The following is a 21,836-nucleotide window of genomic DNA, read 5'->3' on the forward strand; positions in this document are numbered from 1 at the left end:
CATTTTTCTTTATACCTGAATAGTATTCCATGGTGTGTATGTACCACTGTCAGTTCATTAGTCAGGAGACATATAGGAGGTGTTTTTTACATTTCCTAGCTAGTATTTCTGTAGTGGAATACCAAGTCATTTTTGGCATATAAGAAGGAGTGGTTTCGATGGGCTTATAGAGTGTAGCTACTTGTAGCTTTCTGAGAGTTTTCCACTCTGTATTCAGAGTGGGTGCACCAGTTTGTAATCCTACCCACAGTCAATGAGGTTCCCTTTGCTCACATCCTCACCACATTTATTATTAGCTTCACTTGACCTCAGCCATTATAGCCGTGTTAAGATAAAATTTCAAAGTGGTTTTACTTTCCATTTCTCTAGTCACAATTCTTGGCCATTTTTGTTGCTTCATTTGAGAGCTACCTGTTTGGATTCCTAGCCCACTTCTTAAATTAAGTCATTTGCTCTCTTGATTTTCTGGTTTTTTTTTCCTTTTGATATCTCTTTGCATTTTGATTCTTAATCTTTTGTCTGCATATAGCTGAAAATAGTTCTGTCCTTTCTGTGGGCTTCCTCTTCCTGACGAAAGTTATACTCTTCATTTTGGAAAATGCGCATTTCACTGTCCTAAAGTGATTTTCTTGTTTTTCTATATGTGGGAGAAAACTGGAACCAGCCTTGAATCGTGTCTGCAGGTTTCCCACTACACTCCCATACCCGTGCCGCCAGTGTGAGGGGTCTCTCCTTCACAGCACTCCCTGTAAAGCTGCAGATTCCTCTCTGTAACCTCCCTGGGGTTTAGAGGATGGAGTCTCTGTAGTGGTACCACCAGGTCACTATCATGAGGTCAAGGTCTTACTCTAGAACTCATCAGCTTTGACTGCCCAGTGGCTTCAGGCAGTGTAGGCTCCCAGGAACTGTCCTGGCCTGGTTCCATCCTGTCATAAGTTTTTCCATGGTAGTGTTCTTTCCTATTATAGAAAACTGAAGCCACCTGACATCATTTGTTTTGCTCTGCAGAAAAAAAAAAATTTCTTGGGAAATCAACCTTAGAGAACTCAAATAATTTTTGTTCCAGGTACCTAAGTGTGTGTGCTTCTGATCACTGTAGCATTTGCTTCTAAATTGAGGACAGAGTGAGATGGGTAAGAAGTGAAAGAACGATTTTCACCTTTGTTTTATTGTTCCTTACTGACCCCCTCTTTATTACACTAGCATCACAAAGTAGTTTCTTCTGTGCCTCTAAGGGGAATTGACATCACTATTCCCTGTTTGGAGCACCATTGCTGAGCAGGGCACTATCAGTGCTGGGGTCAGAAAGACTTAGGTTCAGTTCCTGGCCATGTGACCTTGCACAAGACATTTTCAGCCTCTCAGTATCTCAGTGTCCCTATCTATAAAGTGGGAGTAATAATGTCATCTTGATTGTGGAATGTGTTTGAATCTGTAAGATAGTACACACAGTTTTAGCAGTTTCAGTAATCCTTATGAAGTAACTGATACTATCAAAACTAACTTCAGTGTTGTGTATTTCTCTCTAAAAACTTGACACAAATCCGATTATTAGCCCTGCACTGTATTTTTTTTTTTTTTTTTTTAGACTTGGTGAGTTTTAATCTTTTTCAAAAATAGAGAAATATCACATTTTGAAAAGAAGAGAAATTTAAACAACATTTGAGCTGGAAAAGTACAATAGTGTTAGAAATTATTTTAACTGTCAACTGGTAGCAATTAAATGAGTAAAATAAGTACCATTGAACTCCTCTACAGAATTCATTGTCCTGGTGTTTTTCTGTGTATGAAGCACAATAGTATAATAAATGTGTTTGAACATATGTAAGCAGAGGCTATACAGTATTTTAGATATGGCACTCTCCATTCTTAGTTTATGGTTTTGTTTTGCTTCATTGACTTCTCTGTGTTTTAAACTCCTGCTGGGCTCTAAGATCTGTGAGTACTTATATCATCATCTCATTACAAGATGGATGATGTATACTATGACTTTGTTCAGTGACTTTTAACATTGTCTGGAATATATACTGAGTTTGGAGATGGATATGGAAAGAGTCACATTTGCTTCTTTGAGACTATTTGAGGTAACTGCAGAAACTCATAGAATCAATGCAATTAGACCATTAATTTTCATGTATATAATGTCTAGAAGATGAACATAAGATCATATTCATTATCTAAAATCAGCCTTGGATTTACAAAAGATTACAGGAGAACAACATTCTGATAAAACTAAGTCAATATCCAATGATTTAAAGCCACATGGCCATACTTCCATATTTATAAGATTATGAGAAGAAATATGAGTGTATCCCTCCTCTGCCACACTCCTCAGTTTTCTCTGATTAGGTGTCAGGATCAGTGGTGAGTAGACCATTTATCAGCCTCATGGGATACAACAACTTGTCATATCTGAACCCAAGGACAGTGATTCTGATTGGCATCCCTGGACTGGAGCATGTACAGTTTTGGATTGGATTTCCCTTCTTTGTTGTATGCCTTGTGGCTTTGCTGGGTAACCTCTTCCTGCTAATCATTATCTCCACAGAACGCAGTCTGCATCAACCTATGTATATTTTCCTGGCAGTACTTGCAGCTACTGACCTTGGTCTCTGCTTAGCCATTGCTCCTAAAATGTTAGCCATCTTCTGGTTTAGTTCATTCTCCATGGCTTTTGATGCTTGCCTCACCCAGCTCCTTTTCATCCATTCCTTGCAAGGAATGGAATCTGGCATCCTGCTGGCTTTGGCCTTTGATCGATATGTTGCCATCTGTGATCCTCTGAGACACACATCCATCCTTACACCTTTATTTCTACTTTGATGGTTCTGATGGTTGCAGTTCGGGCAACTGTACTGGTTGGGATTTTACCTGTTCTCCTTAAGTGGCTAAAATGGTTCCACTCTATTGTATTTGTTCATTCTTACTGTGAGCACATGGCTGTAGTCAAGCTGGCAGCAGAAGATGTCCATATTAATAAATCATATGGGCTCTTTGTGGCTTTTGCCATTCTAGGTTTTGACATGGTATTTGTTTTCATCTCCTACATTTTGATTTTCCAAGCTGTTTTTTGTCTTCCTCTGAAAGAGGCACGAAGCAAAACAGTCAACACTTGTACAGCCCATATTGTTGTCTTCCTGGAATTTTATATCCTTGCCTTTTTTTCCTTTTTCAGTCACTGTTTTGGTCATGTGTCACCATATGTTCACATCTTATTATCTACCATCTATCTGCTTCTGCCCCCTGCCCTTAACCCCATTGTCTATGGTGTGAAGATCAAGGAAATCCACAAATTGGTTGTGCAAATTTTTGTTGTGAAGTCTAATACTCAGTAAAGATCCTTAAAGTATTGTGTTAGAGGAAAACTGGAGAGTTGCCTGTTAAAGATGCTTATACTGCACACACTTTTTTAAATGGATTTTTTTTTTTTTCCAGTATAGTGATCTTTCATGAAGAGTCTATCTTTCCAAGATAAAATCAGTCTGAACACTGGATAAATACATATGAAAAATATAAATGTATCTCATATATTCCTGTTTGTTGTTGTAAAAATAAAGCATTTAATTTGGCTTTTAGTTTCAGAGGGTTAATGTTCACAGTGGCAAAACAAAGTCATGCTGGTAGGAATAGCTGAGAGGTCGCATCTTAATGAGAAGCAGTATTGATGCAAAAGCATGAGGTCTTTTATATTCCAGTGCACTGGGGTCCACAGTCATACTCCACATGGGGGTAGAGAGGACTGGGAACCCCCTGCACTGTATTTTACTGTTTAAAAACCAGTCTAAAATCTTCATGCCATGTTTCGTATTTGAAGGTTATGGCGTACTACAGGACTAGGCCTGAATTTATGGCCTTTGAAATTGAAATGATTTAGGAATAAATGCCTGTCTCTCCTCATCACTAACCACAGCCATCAGGGGAAGGGATAACTAGTGATATTTGCTCATTCTTTACAAAGAGATGTGAATCATGAATGCTTTTGTGGGGATGCTTTTTCTAGTACCATTCCTTCCTGTGGACTTGGGAATATTCCTATGGTAACCAGCCTCCATGTCCATGAATTCAGCCCATAGTAGAGGGAAAATAAGGGCAGGGGATTGCTGTACTGCACTTATACAGGTGTTTTCATATTGTTATTCTTTAGATGGTGTGACATAACAATTATTTTCATAGTGGCTAGTTATTATAGGAAATGCAGAGAATATTTAGAAATATGATATGTGACAATTATAGGCAAATATACAGCTCTGTATGAGGGACATAACAGATTTGACATCTTTGAGAGTTCCTGGAACCAGTCCCCTCAGGATAGTAAAGTACAACCCAACTCTATCTACATTTTTCATGGTAAGCCTGAACCAGAGTGGGGGTAACCTTGTTACCCATTGAGAGGCTGTCTCTTTGCTCTCCAATCATGCTGTCCTGGTCACTGTAGGTAGGAAACTCTAGCATGGGGCTCGCAGCTCTTAGAACTGTTTGTCCCCAAGAATAATAGGCATTGGAAGTGCTGGGCCCTGGAATCTGGCCCTCCTGCAATCTCTGACCATCTTTTTTGGTGGCAGTTAGTCACAACAGATGCTTTTCCTACCAGAGAATGAGATTCTCACATCTACCCTTTGTTAGTCCCCGGACAATGGATAGGAAGTGTGTGGCATGTTTGTTAGTCTTGAGAGCTATTTTGAGGCATTGAGAAAGAAAGGTTATGTGAAATCAGTGTCAGTGTAAATATTGCTTCTTTGTTAGTCAGAGCTCTCGGGAAATTGTAAATCTCCTTATGTGAGTATTTGCTGTGAATCCTGCTTAGTCTGATTGTCCATTTACAGGGCATATGTAATTATCAGGCCTTTAAGACATTCTCAGTCAGTTTAAATTAATGGTATCCTATTAGAAAAAAAAAATAAATAATAGCTAACATTTGGTATGATCCATGTGTGGTTATAAGGGCTACACACAACAAGGAGATGATACATTTATTATCTCACTTAACCTCACTTCACCCACAATTACCTCGTGCCTTGGTACTGTTCCCACCATTGTACAGACAGAGCTGTGAAGCATGGAAAGGATTGGAATCCTGCTCCAGTTAACAAAGCAGGTGTGTGATGGGCCAACTCTAAGCAGGCCTTCTGTGTGAGTTCTGTCAGCTTACCTGCCATGCTGAAATCCATTACTTTTGAAAATTCCATAAAATTACTTGTTAGATGCGTCCTAAGCCATGCTTTACACATGAAGTCATTCTCAGTCAGGTAGACCAGTTTGTTTTGTTTTGTTTTGAATCCCTTAACCTGAAATAAATTCCAGCATTGCTCAGTGTCCTCTGCCTCAGCAGTGTTTGACTGGAGTATTTTAATGCCAGTTAAGCCCAAAAGCAAGTGTAGGGATTTTGAAATCATACTACAGAATGAGCATGGGAAACAAGTTGAAATCTGCAGAGGGAAAGCTCTTGTACAAGCCCTGGAGGAAAACACAAAGAAGTTCTTTTCATTAATTGCAATCGTGTATGCTCCTGGCCTCAGCAGTCCTGGGAGAGTGGCAGAACTGTTAGATCCCCGTGAGAAAAGCAAGTGTCTATAGAAGAGTGGCCCTCAAGAAGGGTGCCTGGGAAGTGTCATGGAGCACATTAGGAGGGATAGAGTTTCCGAATGCCACAGGTGCATGCCACCATTGATTTGTGTGCTGGCATTCAGAAAAATAATGCCAAGGCCCCGAGCACTGTATTTCATGGGATGCTGGTCCATGGTGAACTTGAGGAACCCTTTCCCTAGCCTGTGAGTGCTGGTCTTAGAAAGCACAAGCGACTGTTGGCTCAGGAGACATTTGTCTTTGTGCTGACATGTTTTTATTTGTTTGTTGTGTTTTTTTGTTTGTTTGTTTGTTTTTGTTGTTGTTTTTTGGTTTTTTGGACAGAGACTGTGTGAAAATTTTAGACAAATTCTATGGAAAAGCCATACTGAATAGGTTAAAAAACCCTTGCCACTACCCTGAGGATCTATGCTGGGAGTCAGTATGCTGTTTTGGATAAATCTCTGTAACACCCTTTTCTCTTCATTTAACTTTTTTTTATAAAAGGAAAATTTGAAAGTGTTGTTTAGGCTTCCATCAGTCACACTTGGTCCATGCAATGGAGTTCTTAGAACAGTATTCAGAGTAAGCAAGTGTTCTAGTGCTGAAAACCTTGGGGAAGCTGCTCTTGGCCTTCCCTGCCAGCACTTCCTTCCTTCATCCCATAGATCCATTTTGGTCAAGTATCCTTTCTCCTGTTCTGACCAACGATTGTCCGTGTCTAGGATGATAGCTAGTAAGGGTCAAGGTGAGAGTCCTTCACAATGCATATTTAAAAGCTTCCTTCTTACCACAAGGCAGGCTGGACCTGTCTTGTCATCCATCGAGTTAGGACCCTTACAGACCTGGACATGCCCAATCTAAGGATTCAGCCTGCCACAAGGAATGAAATTTGAATGCAGTTTTTTTTAAAGCAATGTTTCTCCAAACCTTCCAAAATTATTTATTATTAATTCTTTACATTTGAAAAACCACCTTATCACATATTAAATCCCTAAGTAGGTCTGAATCAATTTATGAACTCATGAGTCTATTTCACTAATTCATCTCTCAATTCATGCCCAGGCTTGATCCTTGAACTACTATAAATTTATAAATGTCTTAATATGTTCAAGGGCCAATTCATTCTCATCTTGTTGTGAATAGTCTTTCTAGTTGTTTATGTGTGTTTATTTTTCCACATGACTTTTAAAATAATGCAGCTAGCACCTCTATTCAACTTTTCCCATAAAACTAATTTTGGATTTGCATTTAGATTGATTGGATTAAGATTATAAATTACAATTATAATTAAAAGAGCAAATGTTTTTATTATATCGGGGTTGTCTTTGTATAGAAAATTCTGATAAGGTGTGGTGATATATTATTTATGATTTATTAAAGCTTGCCTGGGCATTCAGAAAGCAAAGTCAGCCACAAGCCATAGAAGCTAGGCACACCTCTTTAATTCCAACAGCCAAAAGATAGGATGTGGTGGTATACACTTTTAATCCTAGATTAAGAGGTAGATGGATCTCTATGAATCTAAAGCCACCCAAATGTACACAAGATTGATCTAGTCTGAGAAGAAACCACTCACACAAAGATGATCTCAGCACCTGGGATCACACACCTTTAATCCCAACACTAGAGGGTTATAAAAGACAGGAGCAGGGTCTTCAGTAATCAGTGTCAGGGGCTCGTTCTCCAGCCACATTGAAGATAGGAAGACATTGAAGTCTTAGGATTCTCCAGCCACTCTGAGGAGAGGCTTCAGTCTGAGATTTGAGAGAGCTTGTGGATCAGCCATTTCACTCTGAGGTAGAGTAAGAGATAGTGACCAGCTGTTTTACTTTTCTGATCTTCAGCTTGAAGCTTGAACCCCAATATCAGTCACTGGGTTTTTCATTTTCTGTGTTATAATAAGCTTCATCATAAATATTTTAAGAGATTTTCTGAGGTTATAAATGAGATATGTTCATCAATTATATTTCATTTGAAACTGTTTGTCTGTCTGTCTGTCTCTTGTGGGGGGTACCATAGCATGTGTACAGAGTAGGAACCAGTTCTCCCTTACTACCATGGGCTTGGGTACCAAACTCAGGTCCTCAGAGCAATATTTATCCCCAAAAAGTCCATCTCACTGACCTTCATTGATCATATTATTTAACTGGATATCATAGATATATAGGAGACCTATTACTTGGAGTTCTTTTTCTCAGTTATACTGAATTTATGGTCACTTTGTGGTTTTACTTCAGCTTGTGATGATGTATTATACAGTCAGTAGCATGTGGAACCACACACTTAAACATCTACAGACACCTGGAGTGAGAATACTGATAGTCTTCATGTCTATGCATTTAAGATTTAAAATATATTTTCTTTTTACTTTTAATTTGAAATAGGTCAGCTGTGCAGAAAGTCATCACACAGTAACACACTCATTGCCCAAACTTGACACAGCACTTAATGTTAGACACTTTCTTCTTAAACCAAAAAGAAAACCCAAGTTGAACAAAACTGTAGATCAATGTCTCTCTGGTCATCCTGTCCTTCCCTTCCCAAAGTGACTGTGAAATGGGTGCTTATTTCTGCGCTCAGTGCTGCATATGTCCATGTATCTGTGTCCTTTGGGTATTTTTGAACATGAGTTTGTTATGTGTGCTCTTTAAATGTCTTTCTGATCTAAAAGAAATAACATTCAAATAAACAAATAATAAATAAATCCCCACTACGTGAAATATCCTAACCTCTGTAGAAATTATGGAACAGGAAGTTAAAGTGTTCATAATTATTCACCTAATAAAGGGAGGGCCAACATGGAGCTCATTGGTTCAGTGCTGACCCAGCATGTGCAAGGCCCTGGGATCCATTCCCAGCACCACAAAGAGACAAAAAGAAACTCAGGCTCATGTCACATCACCACAGGGATGTGTGGCATACATTCAGACATTGTCTGAATATCTTAACACAGAATTCTTTCTGTAAGGGAAATTAACTGTGATACATGTTTAGCATCATAATGGGTTCTCTATGGGTAGTGATTTCTTTTGTTTAAGATAATAATTTAAAGGAGGGGAATGTGGATAGAGGCTACTAGAACTTCAAGTAGGTTTCAACAGGAAGATTCATCATTGTTTAAGACCCAGGATGGCAGACCTCTGTGGATTTAACTGGGTCACTCCGCTTGCACAGAGCCAGGAGCCTGAGCAGCTGCAAGTGCACAGCGCATACCACACAATGGAAGGAAGTCCCCATGTAAACTTGTTCAAGCAAGGAAAGGTGGTTTTTCCATTTGCCTTTTTTTTTTTTTTTTTTTTTTTTTTTGAGCAATTCAATTTCCTACTTAACATTATCCAAATTGCTTCAGAAACTGTGTCAACCATATGTTTGTTAAATGATGGAGACAAACATGGGGAAGTCTGATTAGAGTTAGCTTCCCTGAAGAAAGCGGATGTTTCTTTCCACTCCATTCAGTCTTCAGGGACCCGATAGAGCCTGGACTAGAGGTGGCTTGTGGTAGGCTCCCTTCTCCCTTTTCCAGTATACACTGTAGTCAGTTGTCCTTCTGACCTGGAGAAAAATCACAGGTGCTGACTGACAGAAGAATGAGTTTCATGTAATGGTCAACAGATTCCGAGGCAGGGGGATAATGGCCCTTATTCTGAACCTTTGGGAGGCAATGTCTGTGTGCAAGTGTGTGAGAGAGCATACCAGAATTATCCTACAAGAGTGAGCAGGCCACTTTTCAGTTTTTGTTTCACTGTTTGAAGAGAGCTAACCAGGATAAATAGCCAATTTAACTTTACTACTGTTACATGACACCAAGTTCTTTTTTCATATGAAGCCCACTTTCAAAAAGAAGTAAAATGGCTGGGCAGTGGTGGTGCACGTCTTTAATCTCAGCACTCGGGAGGCAGAGGCCAGCAGATCTCTGTGAGTTTGTACAGAGCTAGTTCTAGAACAGTCTTCAAAGCCACAGAGAAGGAGGAGGCGGAGGAGGAGGAGGAGAGTGTTAGGCTCTATTACTATCTAGATAATAGTGATTTTTTGGCTGGATGACCAAAAATCACTTAACAGACAGACAGGAAAAAAAGTGTTTCTTGGAGACTGTTAGGGATCTAGATGTCCAAACTAAGCTAAGTTCTCCATTCAGACATAGTTTGGACAAATGCTGGAGGTGAAGTTCCATAGCTGTGAATAGGATGACCATAGTTTACCATCCAAAGTGGGCATTTGATAGACTAACTGGTCTAAACTAGGTCAGGGTTATAATCGGTGGCATTGTACTTGTTGCTTAAAGTTACAATTAATACCCATTTTGAAAATGTATCTGCTTCCGGCTTTAATGATTCCTAAAAAATAAAACTTCACCAACAGTCCTATGGCCACCTGTCCTGGGAGCTTGCACATTTCCTCTTTCTTACCTTGAGTCAGTGGGGTCTGAGCTTTTATACTTCAGGTCCCTGGGAAAGGTGTTTAACTTTCTGGGGATGGATGATTGTTGGCTTTTGAAATACCAAAGCATTTTTGTTCTTTTTAAAATAAATGTTTTTAAAAAAAATTCAAAGCATTGATGAAATAAAATTTGATAGCTGGGTTTTTAAAAAAAAGTTTTAGGTAAACACTGAAAGATATGAATTTTGAAAATGAAGGAGTAAAATCTAAGCATTATATCATGTATGTTGGTCTCCTGGGAACTCCTTAAGTTCTATCAAGGACAACCTAACAAACAGGCAAAAGTTCCTGAAGCTAAGAGGTGCAGGAGCTTAGTTGGTCTTAAATAAGGGCACTATCTTTTTTTTTTTAATATTAATTTTTATTTTCCATTTTTAAACTTTTTCAATTTCATTTTACATTCCAACCATAGTTCCCCCTTCCCAGTGCCCTACCTCCTCCTACCCTCCTCACCTCCCCCCACCCAGCACACCCCCAGTTCACTCCTCCTCATGGGTAAGGGCTCCTATGAGGAATCAACAAAGTCTGGCACAATAGGTTGGGGCAGTGCCTGGCCCCTCTCGCATCTTTTAAGGCCGAGCATAGCATCCTACCATAGGGAATGGGCTCCAAAAAGCTAGCTCATATACCGAGATTATATCATGGTCCTACTGCTACCGAGCATGGCATCCCACCCTAAGGAACAGGCTCCAAAATACTAGCTCATGTACCAGGTTTATATTGTGGTCCTTTTGCCAGGGGCCTCTCAGGTAATCCAAGCTTCACAATTGTCTCCCACATATGGGAGGGCCTAGTTTGATTCCCTGGAGTCTCCACAGTTGTAGGTCTAGAGTTCATGAGTTTCCACAAGCTTGGTTCAGCTGTCTCTGTAGATTTCTCCATCCTGATCTTAGGAGTCAGAGGGCATGGGGGGTCACCAGGAGAACTTAGCCACTCAACCAAACAAGCAGGGCCCAAGTGGGCTCAGAGACGGAAGCTGCAAGCTCTGGGCTTGCATGGATCTGCACCAAGTCCTCTGTATGTTATGGCTGTTAAGCTTGGTGCTTTTGTGGGACTCACTATAGTGCAAGTGGGATCTTCTGCCTGCTCTTGGGACTCTTTTCCTCCTATTGGGTTGCCTTATCAAACCACAATATGAGGGCTTTTGCTTTGACTTATATCTTATTTTGTCTTGCTTGTTTGTTGTTTTTGGAGGCTTGATCTTTTCTGAAAGGAAGTGGAGGAAGATTGGATGGGGGAGAGGAGAGGTCTGTGGGTGTGGGGGACAGTGGGATATTGTGGTCAGGATGCATTCATTGTATGAGATAATGAGAAGAATCTAATTTCAATTTTAAAAAAGTAGAATAAATTCTGATTTTACACACACACATCAAAAAAAAAAAAAAAAAAAAAACAACAAAAATAAGGGCACTATCACATTCGTATTCCCCTGCCTTTTGTTTCTTTGGAAGTAAGCTTGATACTAATGCAACTATTATTATTCAGGGCCTACCCAGCCATCCCATTTATACAGTACTAGTTTCTTCAATTTCTCTGTCCAGAGAATGGTTTTTGATAGTAAACCAATGCCATGCCATTGAATGATGACATTTTGTAGCTTTTGATTTAGAACAAAGAGAGTAATGAGAGAGAAGAGAATAGCAAGGAATATGGAATTCTGAAAATGAAGAGGAGTAAAGAGTAATCATTATAACTTATATTTGTCTCCTGGAAACTCAGTCCTTAACTGAACAAGCAAAACAGCCTGATCTAGATGCAGGAGCTTAGAATCCCTTACTACATTTTTTTTTTTTTTTTCTGATGTTGAGATGTTGCTTTTGTTTCAATGTTTTTTGTCTTAGAAGGGTCTGTCATCTCTCTCCTCCTGCCCCCCCTCACACCTCTGTGTGTGTTAGTGGTAGTGATGATAGTGTGTGTGTGTGTGTATGTGTGTGTGGTGGTTATTGTGTGTGTGTGAGTTTGTGTGGTAGTGATTTTGTGTATGTGTGTGAGTGGTGGTGGTGATTGTGTGTGTGTGTGTGTGTGTGAGTTTGTGTGGTAGTGATTTTGTGTATGTGTGTGAGTGGTGGTGGTGATTGTGTGTGTGTGTGTGTGTGTGTGTGAGGTGGTGGTGATTGTGCGTGTGTATGGTGATTTTGTGTGTGTGTGTATTAGTGGTGGTGGTGATTTTGTGTGTGTGTGTGTATTAGTGGTGGTGGTGATTTTGTGTGTGTGTGTGTATTAGTGGTGGTGGTGATATTGTGTGTGTGAGTGGTAGTGTGTGTGTGTTTGTGTGAGTGGTGGTGGTAATTGTGTGTGTGTGTAGTGATTGTGTGTGTACTTGTGAGTGATGGTGGTGATTGTGTGTGTGTGTGTGTGTGTGTGTGTGTGTGTGTGCTCGTGCGCATGTGAGCATGTACATCCTGAACCCCCAGGCTATTACATTTATGTCTCAGATGTCCTGACACTGAAAACATTTTCTGCCCTGCTAACAATTGACTTCTTTGTTTTTAGTAAACAAGATCTTTTAATGATACAACCATGTTTGATTGTAAGGTGTTCTGCCCTGCCTTCTCCCTTTGAGCACAATGTGCACTTTGATAGGTTTTATTTTAGATGTGAAAACTTCCTTCTATTTCTGGGTGTGGCAGCCCCAGGATAGCTTTGGAGATATTCTTACCATGGGAACTTGAAGTGAATACAGAAATGACCCTACCAACAGATTTGGTCAGAAATATACTTTGTTTAGAGGTATAACCTATATGTGTTGTTTTCTGAGTGGAGACTCTATCAAACTAAACTTCAAAAAAAGACTGTAAAGTTTTCCAAGGACATTTAAAAGACAGAGTGTTTACTACTCAATAAAGAAGGCCCCAGAACTTTTGAACAAAATGTTTTGTTCTAAAACCCTTAGCATATTTGGTCACAGGGTATTTTCTTTCAGCTCTTCCAAGTTCATATATTTATATTTGCTATTGAATGAGGTAATGCCATTTTCCCTAGAGTGTATTAGAATTTATTGTAGGGTTATCTGTTTACTTAGCAGTTCAATTGAGGCTTATCTGTGAGGACAGAAGATAGCTGAGGGCAAGGACAGCTAAGGGAGATGAGTTTGTGTGCAAGAAATGATTTTAGCTAGGTACAAGGTATCCAGACTGGGCAATTTGATACACATGAGTGATGGGCCATGAGGAAAAGGTCATAGAGTCAATGAGTAGGAACTAGCAGGTTAAGTAAGGTTGGAGGGGGTGAGGCTTTGAGTTGTTGAGCTGGAACGATGGGTGCCAGCTAGAGCACGGTGTCTCGGCTGATACTAGGGTGAATGAGAGGCTGTATTTGATGGTAATGATAAGCCTGGGTAGGTGACTGTGATAGCAGGGTGGCAGCCACTGGAGAAGTCAAAGAACTGAGAGACCACAGCAAGAGGAGGGGCTGTTCATGGATTGCAAAGAAGGAATCATAAACTTGGGAGGATTGGGAGACTCTGAAGTCTGTACAAGTGTGTGATTGGAACAGACTAATAGCGTGACTCCAAAGTCTAGGCATTCTTGGGAGCAGGAAGTTGTCATTTTCCAGAAGTGAGCAGAGCCAGCGGGGGATTTGTCATCCTCTAGAGAGACCAAGAGTCTATTAGAAGAAACAATTAGATTAGAAAGTAGCTTAAAAGGCCTCAGACTTTACTGAACTCCTTAAGGAAGGGCACTCCAGAAGGGCACAGTGGGAGGCGTTCAGGAGCAAGCTGTCCTGAGGAAATTAGCCTTGCTCACAGTATGAGGGTGGATAAGCAAGAGTGGGGACACACCAAGATTAAGGCTGGTGGCTTCTATGACAAGAGGCCATAATGTGGGATGGGATGGCATTTTACCAGAGCAAGCAGTCCTCCTGGGGGTTCTGCTTCTATCAGCAAATCCCTGAGGTTCAATTTCCACAAGCAGAACTCTGGCGTTCTACTTCCATCCTCCACTGCGGTCATTTGCGGATATGGGGTGAAACCTGGGCTACCTGAGCATGTGTAGGTTTTTACAGCCTCCTCTTCATTCTGTGTTGGAGGTCGGTGTAAAAGGTGGGGAGATGCACCATTCATGAGTCACAATGCATACAAGTCTTGCTGATTATAAACTTTACAGAATGGTGGCAAATGTAGCCTAGGAGGCTCTGTATTGGGTTAATTATTCAGTATTTCATCTTTGCAATGATCTAACATTTGTGTATTGTTCCTGCAGTGGCAATGTAAGTCTCATAGTGTTGCCTGCTAGATACTTGAATTTTTGGCAGAAATTTCTCATAGTTTGCATGCAAGAAGTCCCCAACTTTGATTTGTGTTTATTTTTAAGTCCATGTAAGAAATGTTCTGTGTTTTCAAAAAATATATTGTTCTTTTATCTGGCATGTACTTTAGTGTGCTTCATACATAGGGTGCTTCCCTTGATTGCTAATCAGTAGATAAAATTCAGATTCCAGTTTATGCCATAAAACAGGCCATTCTCTCCTTCCTCTAGATGTCTTGCCCATTTCTCCAAATAAATGAATAAATAAATAAAAATGACTTGAAATCCAACAGGGTGACAGTAATAGCTACTGATTAATTAACATATTCTTTCTCCCTTTCTTTTAGTGAGGAAAGTTACAACGTCAATGATTATTCTTTAAGGGATCAGCTGTTGGTGGAATCTTGTGACAGTGAAGAGCTTAATTCTTCTCCAGGGAAGAACTCTTCCACAATGCTTTACTCAAGACAGAGCTCTGCCTCTCACCTCTTCACTCTGACTGTCCTCAGCAACCATGCCAGTGAGAAGGTGGACATGCTGCTCGGCGCTGAGACCCAGTAAGTGTACACAGAGAGGAGGGGCAGTCACCTAGCCTTCCTCTGTTCACCCATCTGCTCCTCCTCTCTACAAACAGTGCTGCTATTTATTTTTGTTGTTATGTACCTACTGTGTGCTGAGCACAGCACCCAGATATGACCTCCTTAGCAACTCTAGGGAGGGATATTGCTTTTTGGGCCCTGTAAGTCCTGATGGATGCATTTTAGTTGAACCTTTTCATAAAAAAAAAAAAAAAAAAAAAAGCAAAAAACAAAACACATTTTATTGCAATACTGATATTTTCATAAACACAAATGTTAGGATAAATCTTTTTCCTTATTCATTCCTGCAAGTTCATTTGGAATATTATGGAGCTTTACATCTACCTGCCCTTGACTTTCTGCAGCCCTTGAGAAGCTATGACACGGCCACTCAACATTTCACATGGACTCCTTGTAGCTGCTACACTTTGTAGCCATGAAAAATGGCTCATCTACTTTAGGCTATTTGAAGTAATTTCTGAATCATCTGCCTTCAGTCAGACAGAGCAAGGGGACGCTCAGAGACATACTCAACTTAGGGAAGGCATTTCCTGACTCCTCTTTCCAGCCAGTCGTAGATCACGAAATTCTTCTAGGGCCTGTGGCTTTACCCACACTTAGTGTGCAGGCCACTCTCACACTGAATGAGGGAATTAAGGCTTGATTTGCAAGCCCACCTTGGGGATTTGGTTCATTTTGACATTGCTGACCAATTTGTTCACAAACAAGAAATCTCTTGGACATCATCATGGACCAGTTTCTACATTGGGGCAGGGAACAGAGCAATGGAGGAAAAGGAATTACACTAAATCTGTATCCTCTCAGGTCTTTGCATGTTTCCTGCCATCATCTGTCAGCATTCCCATGTAGAGTGAGTAAAATGGATTAGCAGATAGTAGTGAATAACAGCCCCACCTGGAGTTAAGTCTTTATGTAAAAATATTTTCTTACAGAAGAAATCTTTTTCTATGGGCCCACAATTGTTCCCCAGGAGCTGTAGAAAAGCCCACAAGAGTTCCCAGCATTGCCTTCCATGTCTGTTTTTGAGGGGAGGGCATCCTTGGGTGTGTGCTTCTGGAATCTAGCATGGGACACATCCAGGGCCAGAAGAAAGGAAAGACATCTCTTCAACCCTAGGCATTCTTGGTTAACAGAGTCAGAACTAGGCTTCCTTTGTGTGAGGGAACCTCTTTCAAAAATGGAATTAATATGATGGATTTTGTGTAACTTATAGAAAAGCTTAAACTCTTAGGGGTTAATACTTGTCCAGACATTTTGGAAAATTCATGGAAATGCCCCCTTTGTAATTAGTAATGCAGAAAGTGCTGCTTCTGCTTGTGTTTTCCTCTTCTATTCACAGTTTGTTCTTCATTCAGGCTTCGCCAGTGCAATGCAGAGCTTTTCCTGACTGGGTCATCCATAATTTATGAAATCTCCATCACTTGTTTCTCAAATATTCCAAGGCAATGTCCTGTTCTTTTCAAACCATGGCTAGATCTTTCCAAGACTGTAGAATCTGTTCTATCCTCATGTCTTTGATTTGCCTTGGACTGAACAGTTGTCTGTTTTCTTAATCAGACATGTTCTCAGAATATTTAGTTATGTCACCCATAAACCCATGAGTATGACTCATATTTGTTGTTCTCTCATTAATAGCAAGAAAACATTCCAGAAGGGACAGGGGAGGCAGAAGTCTCTCTTTGGGAACAGAAGGAGTGACTTTCATTCTCTTCCCTTCTCTGCCCTCAATTGCAGTTGAAAAATAATTTTATAGACTGGGTTGGAGAGATTGTTCAGCGGATACAGCACTTGCTATTCATGTAGAGGCCCTGGATTCATATTCCAGCACCCATGGAGGCTTACAACCCTCTGTAACTCCAGTTCCAAGGGCTCTAGAGTTCCCTCTTCTGGTCTGTGGGTACCAGACATGTTTGCAGTGTGCATACATATGCACAGGCAAAATATTTAAACACATAATGTAACAATAATAATTCTCAATATAAATAAATGGGCAGCTACTGGCAATATACTAAATAGCCCTGGCAAAGAAGAAAATAAATGAGTCTTAAATGTGCTTTCCTTAAAACACACATGCACTCTCACACACTGAGTTTTTAAAATGTCGAGCAAATTGTTGCATGCTAGGAGTGGACATCTGTAGATTAGTTTTGAGGTACTGGCTTTTCTGTTTTGTTTTGTTTTAAGCTTACATCTGGAAACATAAAAGATGAACATGCTGCTTGAATACTATAAAATGTACACATTGTGATCTGTTTAAATCAACATAAATACACTTATCTCGTAAACACCAGTTCTTTAGTGTGGGCTATCTGGTTTTGTGTAATCGGTTTTAGTCAGTGTAAGAAGTATTCTCTGCACCTTAGACTTGTGAAATATTGGTTGGATTTATGGAGTGACAAACGGGTCTCACCCAGAACCCATCAGTGGCCAATTGCTGGTCAGGGGTGGCCAGTGCTCCATTAGCCCCTTTTCCATCTACAGTTGTTGACAGGCTGAGCTTTGTGCAAGCCCTGTGAAAACAGCCGTAGCTGTTAGGAGTACATGGTTACAATGGCTGTGTCATGTTTAGAAGATGCCATTTTGTGGTTCTTCTCTATCCCTATCATCTTTCTATCACTTCTACCAGTGTTTTCTAAGCCTTAAAGGGAGCGGTATAAATGTCCCATTCAGGGCTGTGTACTCAATTTTCCCTTACCCAAGCAACCAAGCATCTCTTCATTCATGAATGTTTGCTGTAAAGAGAAGCTTCTCTGAGTAAGACTGAGAGTTGCACTTGTCAATGGGTATAAACTATGTGTGTTTAGAAAGCAGTGTGTGTGATTCATGGCAATTTTGTTAAATGACAGTAGTAAGTTGCCTCCTATGACCTGTATTTTCCCCAGTTGTGGGTTTTTGATTGGGCACATTGTGTGAACTATGAATTTCCTCTTGAGGAGCAGGCCTGAATAGAACATTGGATGCCCCTATAATGGATGTGCCATTATCGTAGCAGTATGCACTTCTTTCTTAGTAGTTGGTATTATAATTCATAGGGTTCAAAGTTGATGTCCTTTCTCTCCCAGCTGCCTATAGAGCACTCTAGTGTTATGAAAGCTAGCCATCAGGGAAGAAGCTTTCTGCTCAGTTAGTTCTGCCTTTATTTCTCTATATTTTGCAATCAAGATGCATCCATGGTGATGGGGGATGTTCTTCTGTATATATGTTTCTCTTATTGGTTGTTGAATGAAACGCTGATTGTCCAGTAGAGGCAGGAAGATAGGTGGGATTAGGAGATGAGGAAAATGTTGGGGAGAGGGAGGCCAGGAGAGACACCATGCAGAGACGGGGAAGATAGGACACACCAGGCCTTCTCCGGTAAGATAAGATGTGAAAATACTCAGATTGATAGAAATGGGTTAATAATTAGGAGAGAACTAGCCAGTAGGAAGGCCAAGCCATTGACCAACAGTTTAATAATTAATATATGTCTTTGTGTGCATATTTGGGACTAATTGGCTGCAGGACCAGGCTGGAAAGGAACTCCAGAAACAACACAGTGTCTTCAGCAATAGCGTCTTATCATCTACCAGGAAGAATGGCAAGGACCTGCATTATTTGGGGATCAACAACTCACAGAAAGGATTTCCCCTCGATACTGGGATACCTATTTAATAACCATGGCTTCTAGAAACAGAATTACTTAGCTAAGAAGAACATCTGCCTTCTAACTCTTATTTATTTTAATTTATACCTTTAATTTGCTTATAAAAACAAATTTCCATATTGCTGTTTCATACTCTCTTCACTTTGGCTTCCTTTACTCATGATTTCATTTTCCTGATCCCCACCCCACCAGCGCTTAAACCTGTTTCTCCACCACCACTTTCATAGCGCCTATGTCCTACTAACTGATGTCCCGCCCCTGAACATGTCCTACGCTTTATTGGCCCCTTTCCTAGTTTACTGGCACCTGTAGTCATTGCTGATAGAGCAACTTTTCCCTCCTCCCCCCCTCCCAATTTCTCCTAGTTTTCTACCTTTGTTCTTAAGAACACTGCTGACCATTTTGTAGGATGTAAATGTAGTGTTATATACAGTGTTATATCTGTTTGCCTGGTACAAATCTTAAGTGACTGTGCTGCTAATCAGACAAGAGTCTAAAAAATATGAAGAGTTACTGTTCATGAAAAGACAAGGGAAGAATGAATTACTATCATATCTTGTCCCTCTAAACTTTTCAAGAAGAATGTGGGAGAGGGAGAGTCCCCTTTGTCTGCCCTCATTAAAATGAAGTCCAGACAGCTGCAGTTCCCAAAGGCAAGGGGCAGTATGTAGCGAGTGATGTCCTTGGCTTCCTGCATGTGAAGTAGCATTTGGATGTCTTTAGGTCCAGCCAGGGTATTAGGGATGAGACATCTAGTATGTGTTCAGTGAGGAGGACAAGCTTTCTTCACCTCTTCCATGTAGCTGTAGAACAGAATCATCATAAACCATAACCAGAGGTCCTTCTTTGCATTTCTGTCACAGGGAAAGAAAGCCGGGAGTGTAATGAATGTGGCCGGTGTTGTCAGCCATCCAGACCACCCGGTGTTGGGCCACTGACAAAGAGACATTGTTTGCAGGGAGCTTTGCACTCTTCCTGCTCCAGTTAATGATCTAATTACAACAGGAAGTAAAAGGATGGAATAAAGTCGTCAGCGGTATCTCAGAGTCAATCTTCCTTCCTTTAGGAAAATCACAATATATTTCAGGCTACCATACTTTTGTCCCTTCTTGAATGTGTACACTCTGGATCCAAACATGATCTTTTACATTTGATTAATGTTTCCCAAACACCTATTGCTTTTTTTAAAGCCAAGTGATAGCCATGTTTATTTAAGACACCTTTCATAAACAAACAAGATACTTCAAGTAGAAATGGACAGAATATTTTTTTAAATTTTTATTTATTTTTATGTGCACTGGTGTTTTGTTTGCATGCTGTGCAAGGGTGTCTGATCCCCTGGAACTGGAGTTATAGACAGATGTGAGCTGTATGTGGGTACTGGGAATTGAATCCAGGTCTTCTGGAAGAACAGCCAGTGCTCTTAATCACTGAGCCATCTCTGCAGCCTCATGGGCAGGACATTTTTAATAACACATAACAATGTTACATGCCAATGTTAATGGGAGCATTCAGGTGGTACTTACACTGAGCACTGACATTTCACATGAAGTATATTAAGAACTTTACAGCCAGTCCTCATCCTTGGGGTGTGTGTAGGGTGTGTGTGTGTGTGTGTGTGTGTGTGTGTGTGTGTGTGTGTGTGTGAGAGAGAGAGAGAGAGAGAGAAAGAGAGAGAGGGAGGGAGCGAGGGAGGGAGGGAGGGAGGGAGGGAGAGAAAATTTTAAGTCTGAATTCATATCTCATATTTTCTGAATAATCGCTTCTATTATGTAGCCTTTAGTGGATACCGTGAGGAATTGGATTTCTGTGTCTGTGACCATTTTGCAATCAAGTTTAAACCTGCTGTGCCTGTTGCCCAGTTAAGGAACAGGACAAGGTACTCAGCTGCTACTTTCCGTGTGGAAAACTGCTAGGGCATCTTACAGTGAGTGCTGTGTGTACAAAACCGGGTGGTAATGGAAGGACTGTTGAGTCTCTCCTCCACTTAGTCTTCTTTCTTCTCTGGAGTCCAATGTGGTTTAAGGAGAGTCTTTCCCCAGCACGTTACACACTGTTTGAGGCTTGAATATTATTCATTCTGTTCTGTCTGCTCTGTTGTATTAAGGGCTATGAACAGCAAAGAACCCCATTTTATCCACTCTGCACTCCCAGCCTAGTGCAGAGCCTGTGCACTCAGTGAAGGTTGGTTGGAGGAAGGGTTAGTTGTGCCCTGGAAATGGATACCCCACAGTATGAGTCTGCATTAGCTCAGCATTTCCAACTCGATTACTTTGAGCAATGGGAAAAGTCTGAACTGCATGTGTGGTAGGTTGCAAATTCCTCTTGTTTTGTATTGTCACTGGAGAGACTAGATGAGGATGAGCCATGGACTTTAATAATACTTTTCCTGTCTTTAGGATTCTGTCTTACAGTGAGGGCTCTGCTCCTGCTTTAGAAATAGGGTCCTTCCATTTTCCTGGTGGGGCCAGCTCCTTGGCAAGGAGCTTAGAAGCCCCAGGGGATGTGGTGTGGTTTGACAGCTTCTAAGAGGGGGTGGGGCTGGCTCAATTGAAACATTTTCAAGAAACAGCTCCATTCACTGAGGGCAACAACAAGTGTCTTGTTCTGTCCTCTAGAGTCTCAGCAAGGGGCCACACTGGCTACAGGATGCCATTAGTATCCAGACAGCATGGCCCGGGAGGGAATGATTTCATCTGGACTGCTCAGCTCAGTGGCAGGGGACAGCTGCTGGATCTTGAGATCCGCCTTGCCTACAAAGTCCTGTGTAAAATATTCAGCTCCACAGTGCTCCAGAAAGATAGCAGTTTGGGCAAGATAGTTTGGGCAGGTAAAGGCCTGCCATGCCTTTAATACAGTAAGGAGTCACAGATCCTGAGCTGCAGAGTTTGCTCTTGGTGAACCGTCATCTTCTGCTAGACATTCGTTTTCAGTTGGCACTGGACTTTGGAACTCCAATTGAACCTACGACATAATAAGGATCTTTCTCCATCAAACAGCAGAATCCAAAGTGTTTACTTGGGAACTAACTAGTTTAGAGATAGCTGTGTATTTCTTATTCCTTACAAAACCAAGAAAAGCATTTTATTTTGTATTAGGGAGACAAAGTTTTTAAAAGCAAGATGGTATCATCAGCTTCTAATAGCCATATTACTGCCTGAAGCCCCATTTCCTGTATTCTCTGTGGAATGTAGATAGGTGCATGCCTATTTGTGGGTCAGAAGAAAGGCCCAGTGGGTGGTGTCCCGGTGTGTGGTATCCTGGTGGGTAGTCCTTCTTGTCTGAGCTAGGGCTTCATTGCCTCTGTATACACAAGGATAGGCAGCCCCAAAGGTTCCTGTGATT

The 21,836-nt window shown here is 40.8% G+C and overlaps 2 protein-coding genes across 2 annotated transcripts in view; both read left to right on the plus strand.

Annotated features, from left to right (window-relative positions):
- Nucleotides 1–21,836, plus strand: part of Arhgef26 (Rho guanine nucleotide exchange factor 26) — a 111,159-nt gene that overhangs the window by 83,121 nt on the left and 6,202 nt on the right. The window contains exon 11 of the mRNA XM_051198660.1: nucleotides 14,597–14,806. Within this exon, the coding sequence (XP_051054617.1) occupies nucleotides 14,597–14,806 (210 nt within the window). The remainder of the gene's footprint in view (nucleotides 1–14,596; nucleotides 14,807–21,836) is intronic.
- On the plus strand, nucleotides 2,389–3,335 carry LOC127232563 (olfactory receptor 52A1-like). Its single transcript, XM_051198663.1, is given in 2 exon segments — nucleotides 2,389–2,818; nucleotides 2,821–3,335. Coding segments are annotated over 2 exon segments (945 nt in total).

This window comes from Phodopus roborovskii, unplaced genomic scaffold, assembly GCF_943737965.1.
Source record: "Phodopus roborovskii unplaced genomic scaffold, PHOROB, whole genome shotgun sequence".
Lineage (NCBI taxonomy): Eukaryota > Metazoa > Chordata > Mammalia > Rodentia > Cricetidae > Phodopus > Phodopus roborovskii.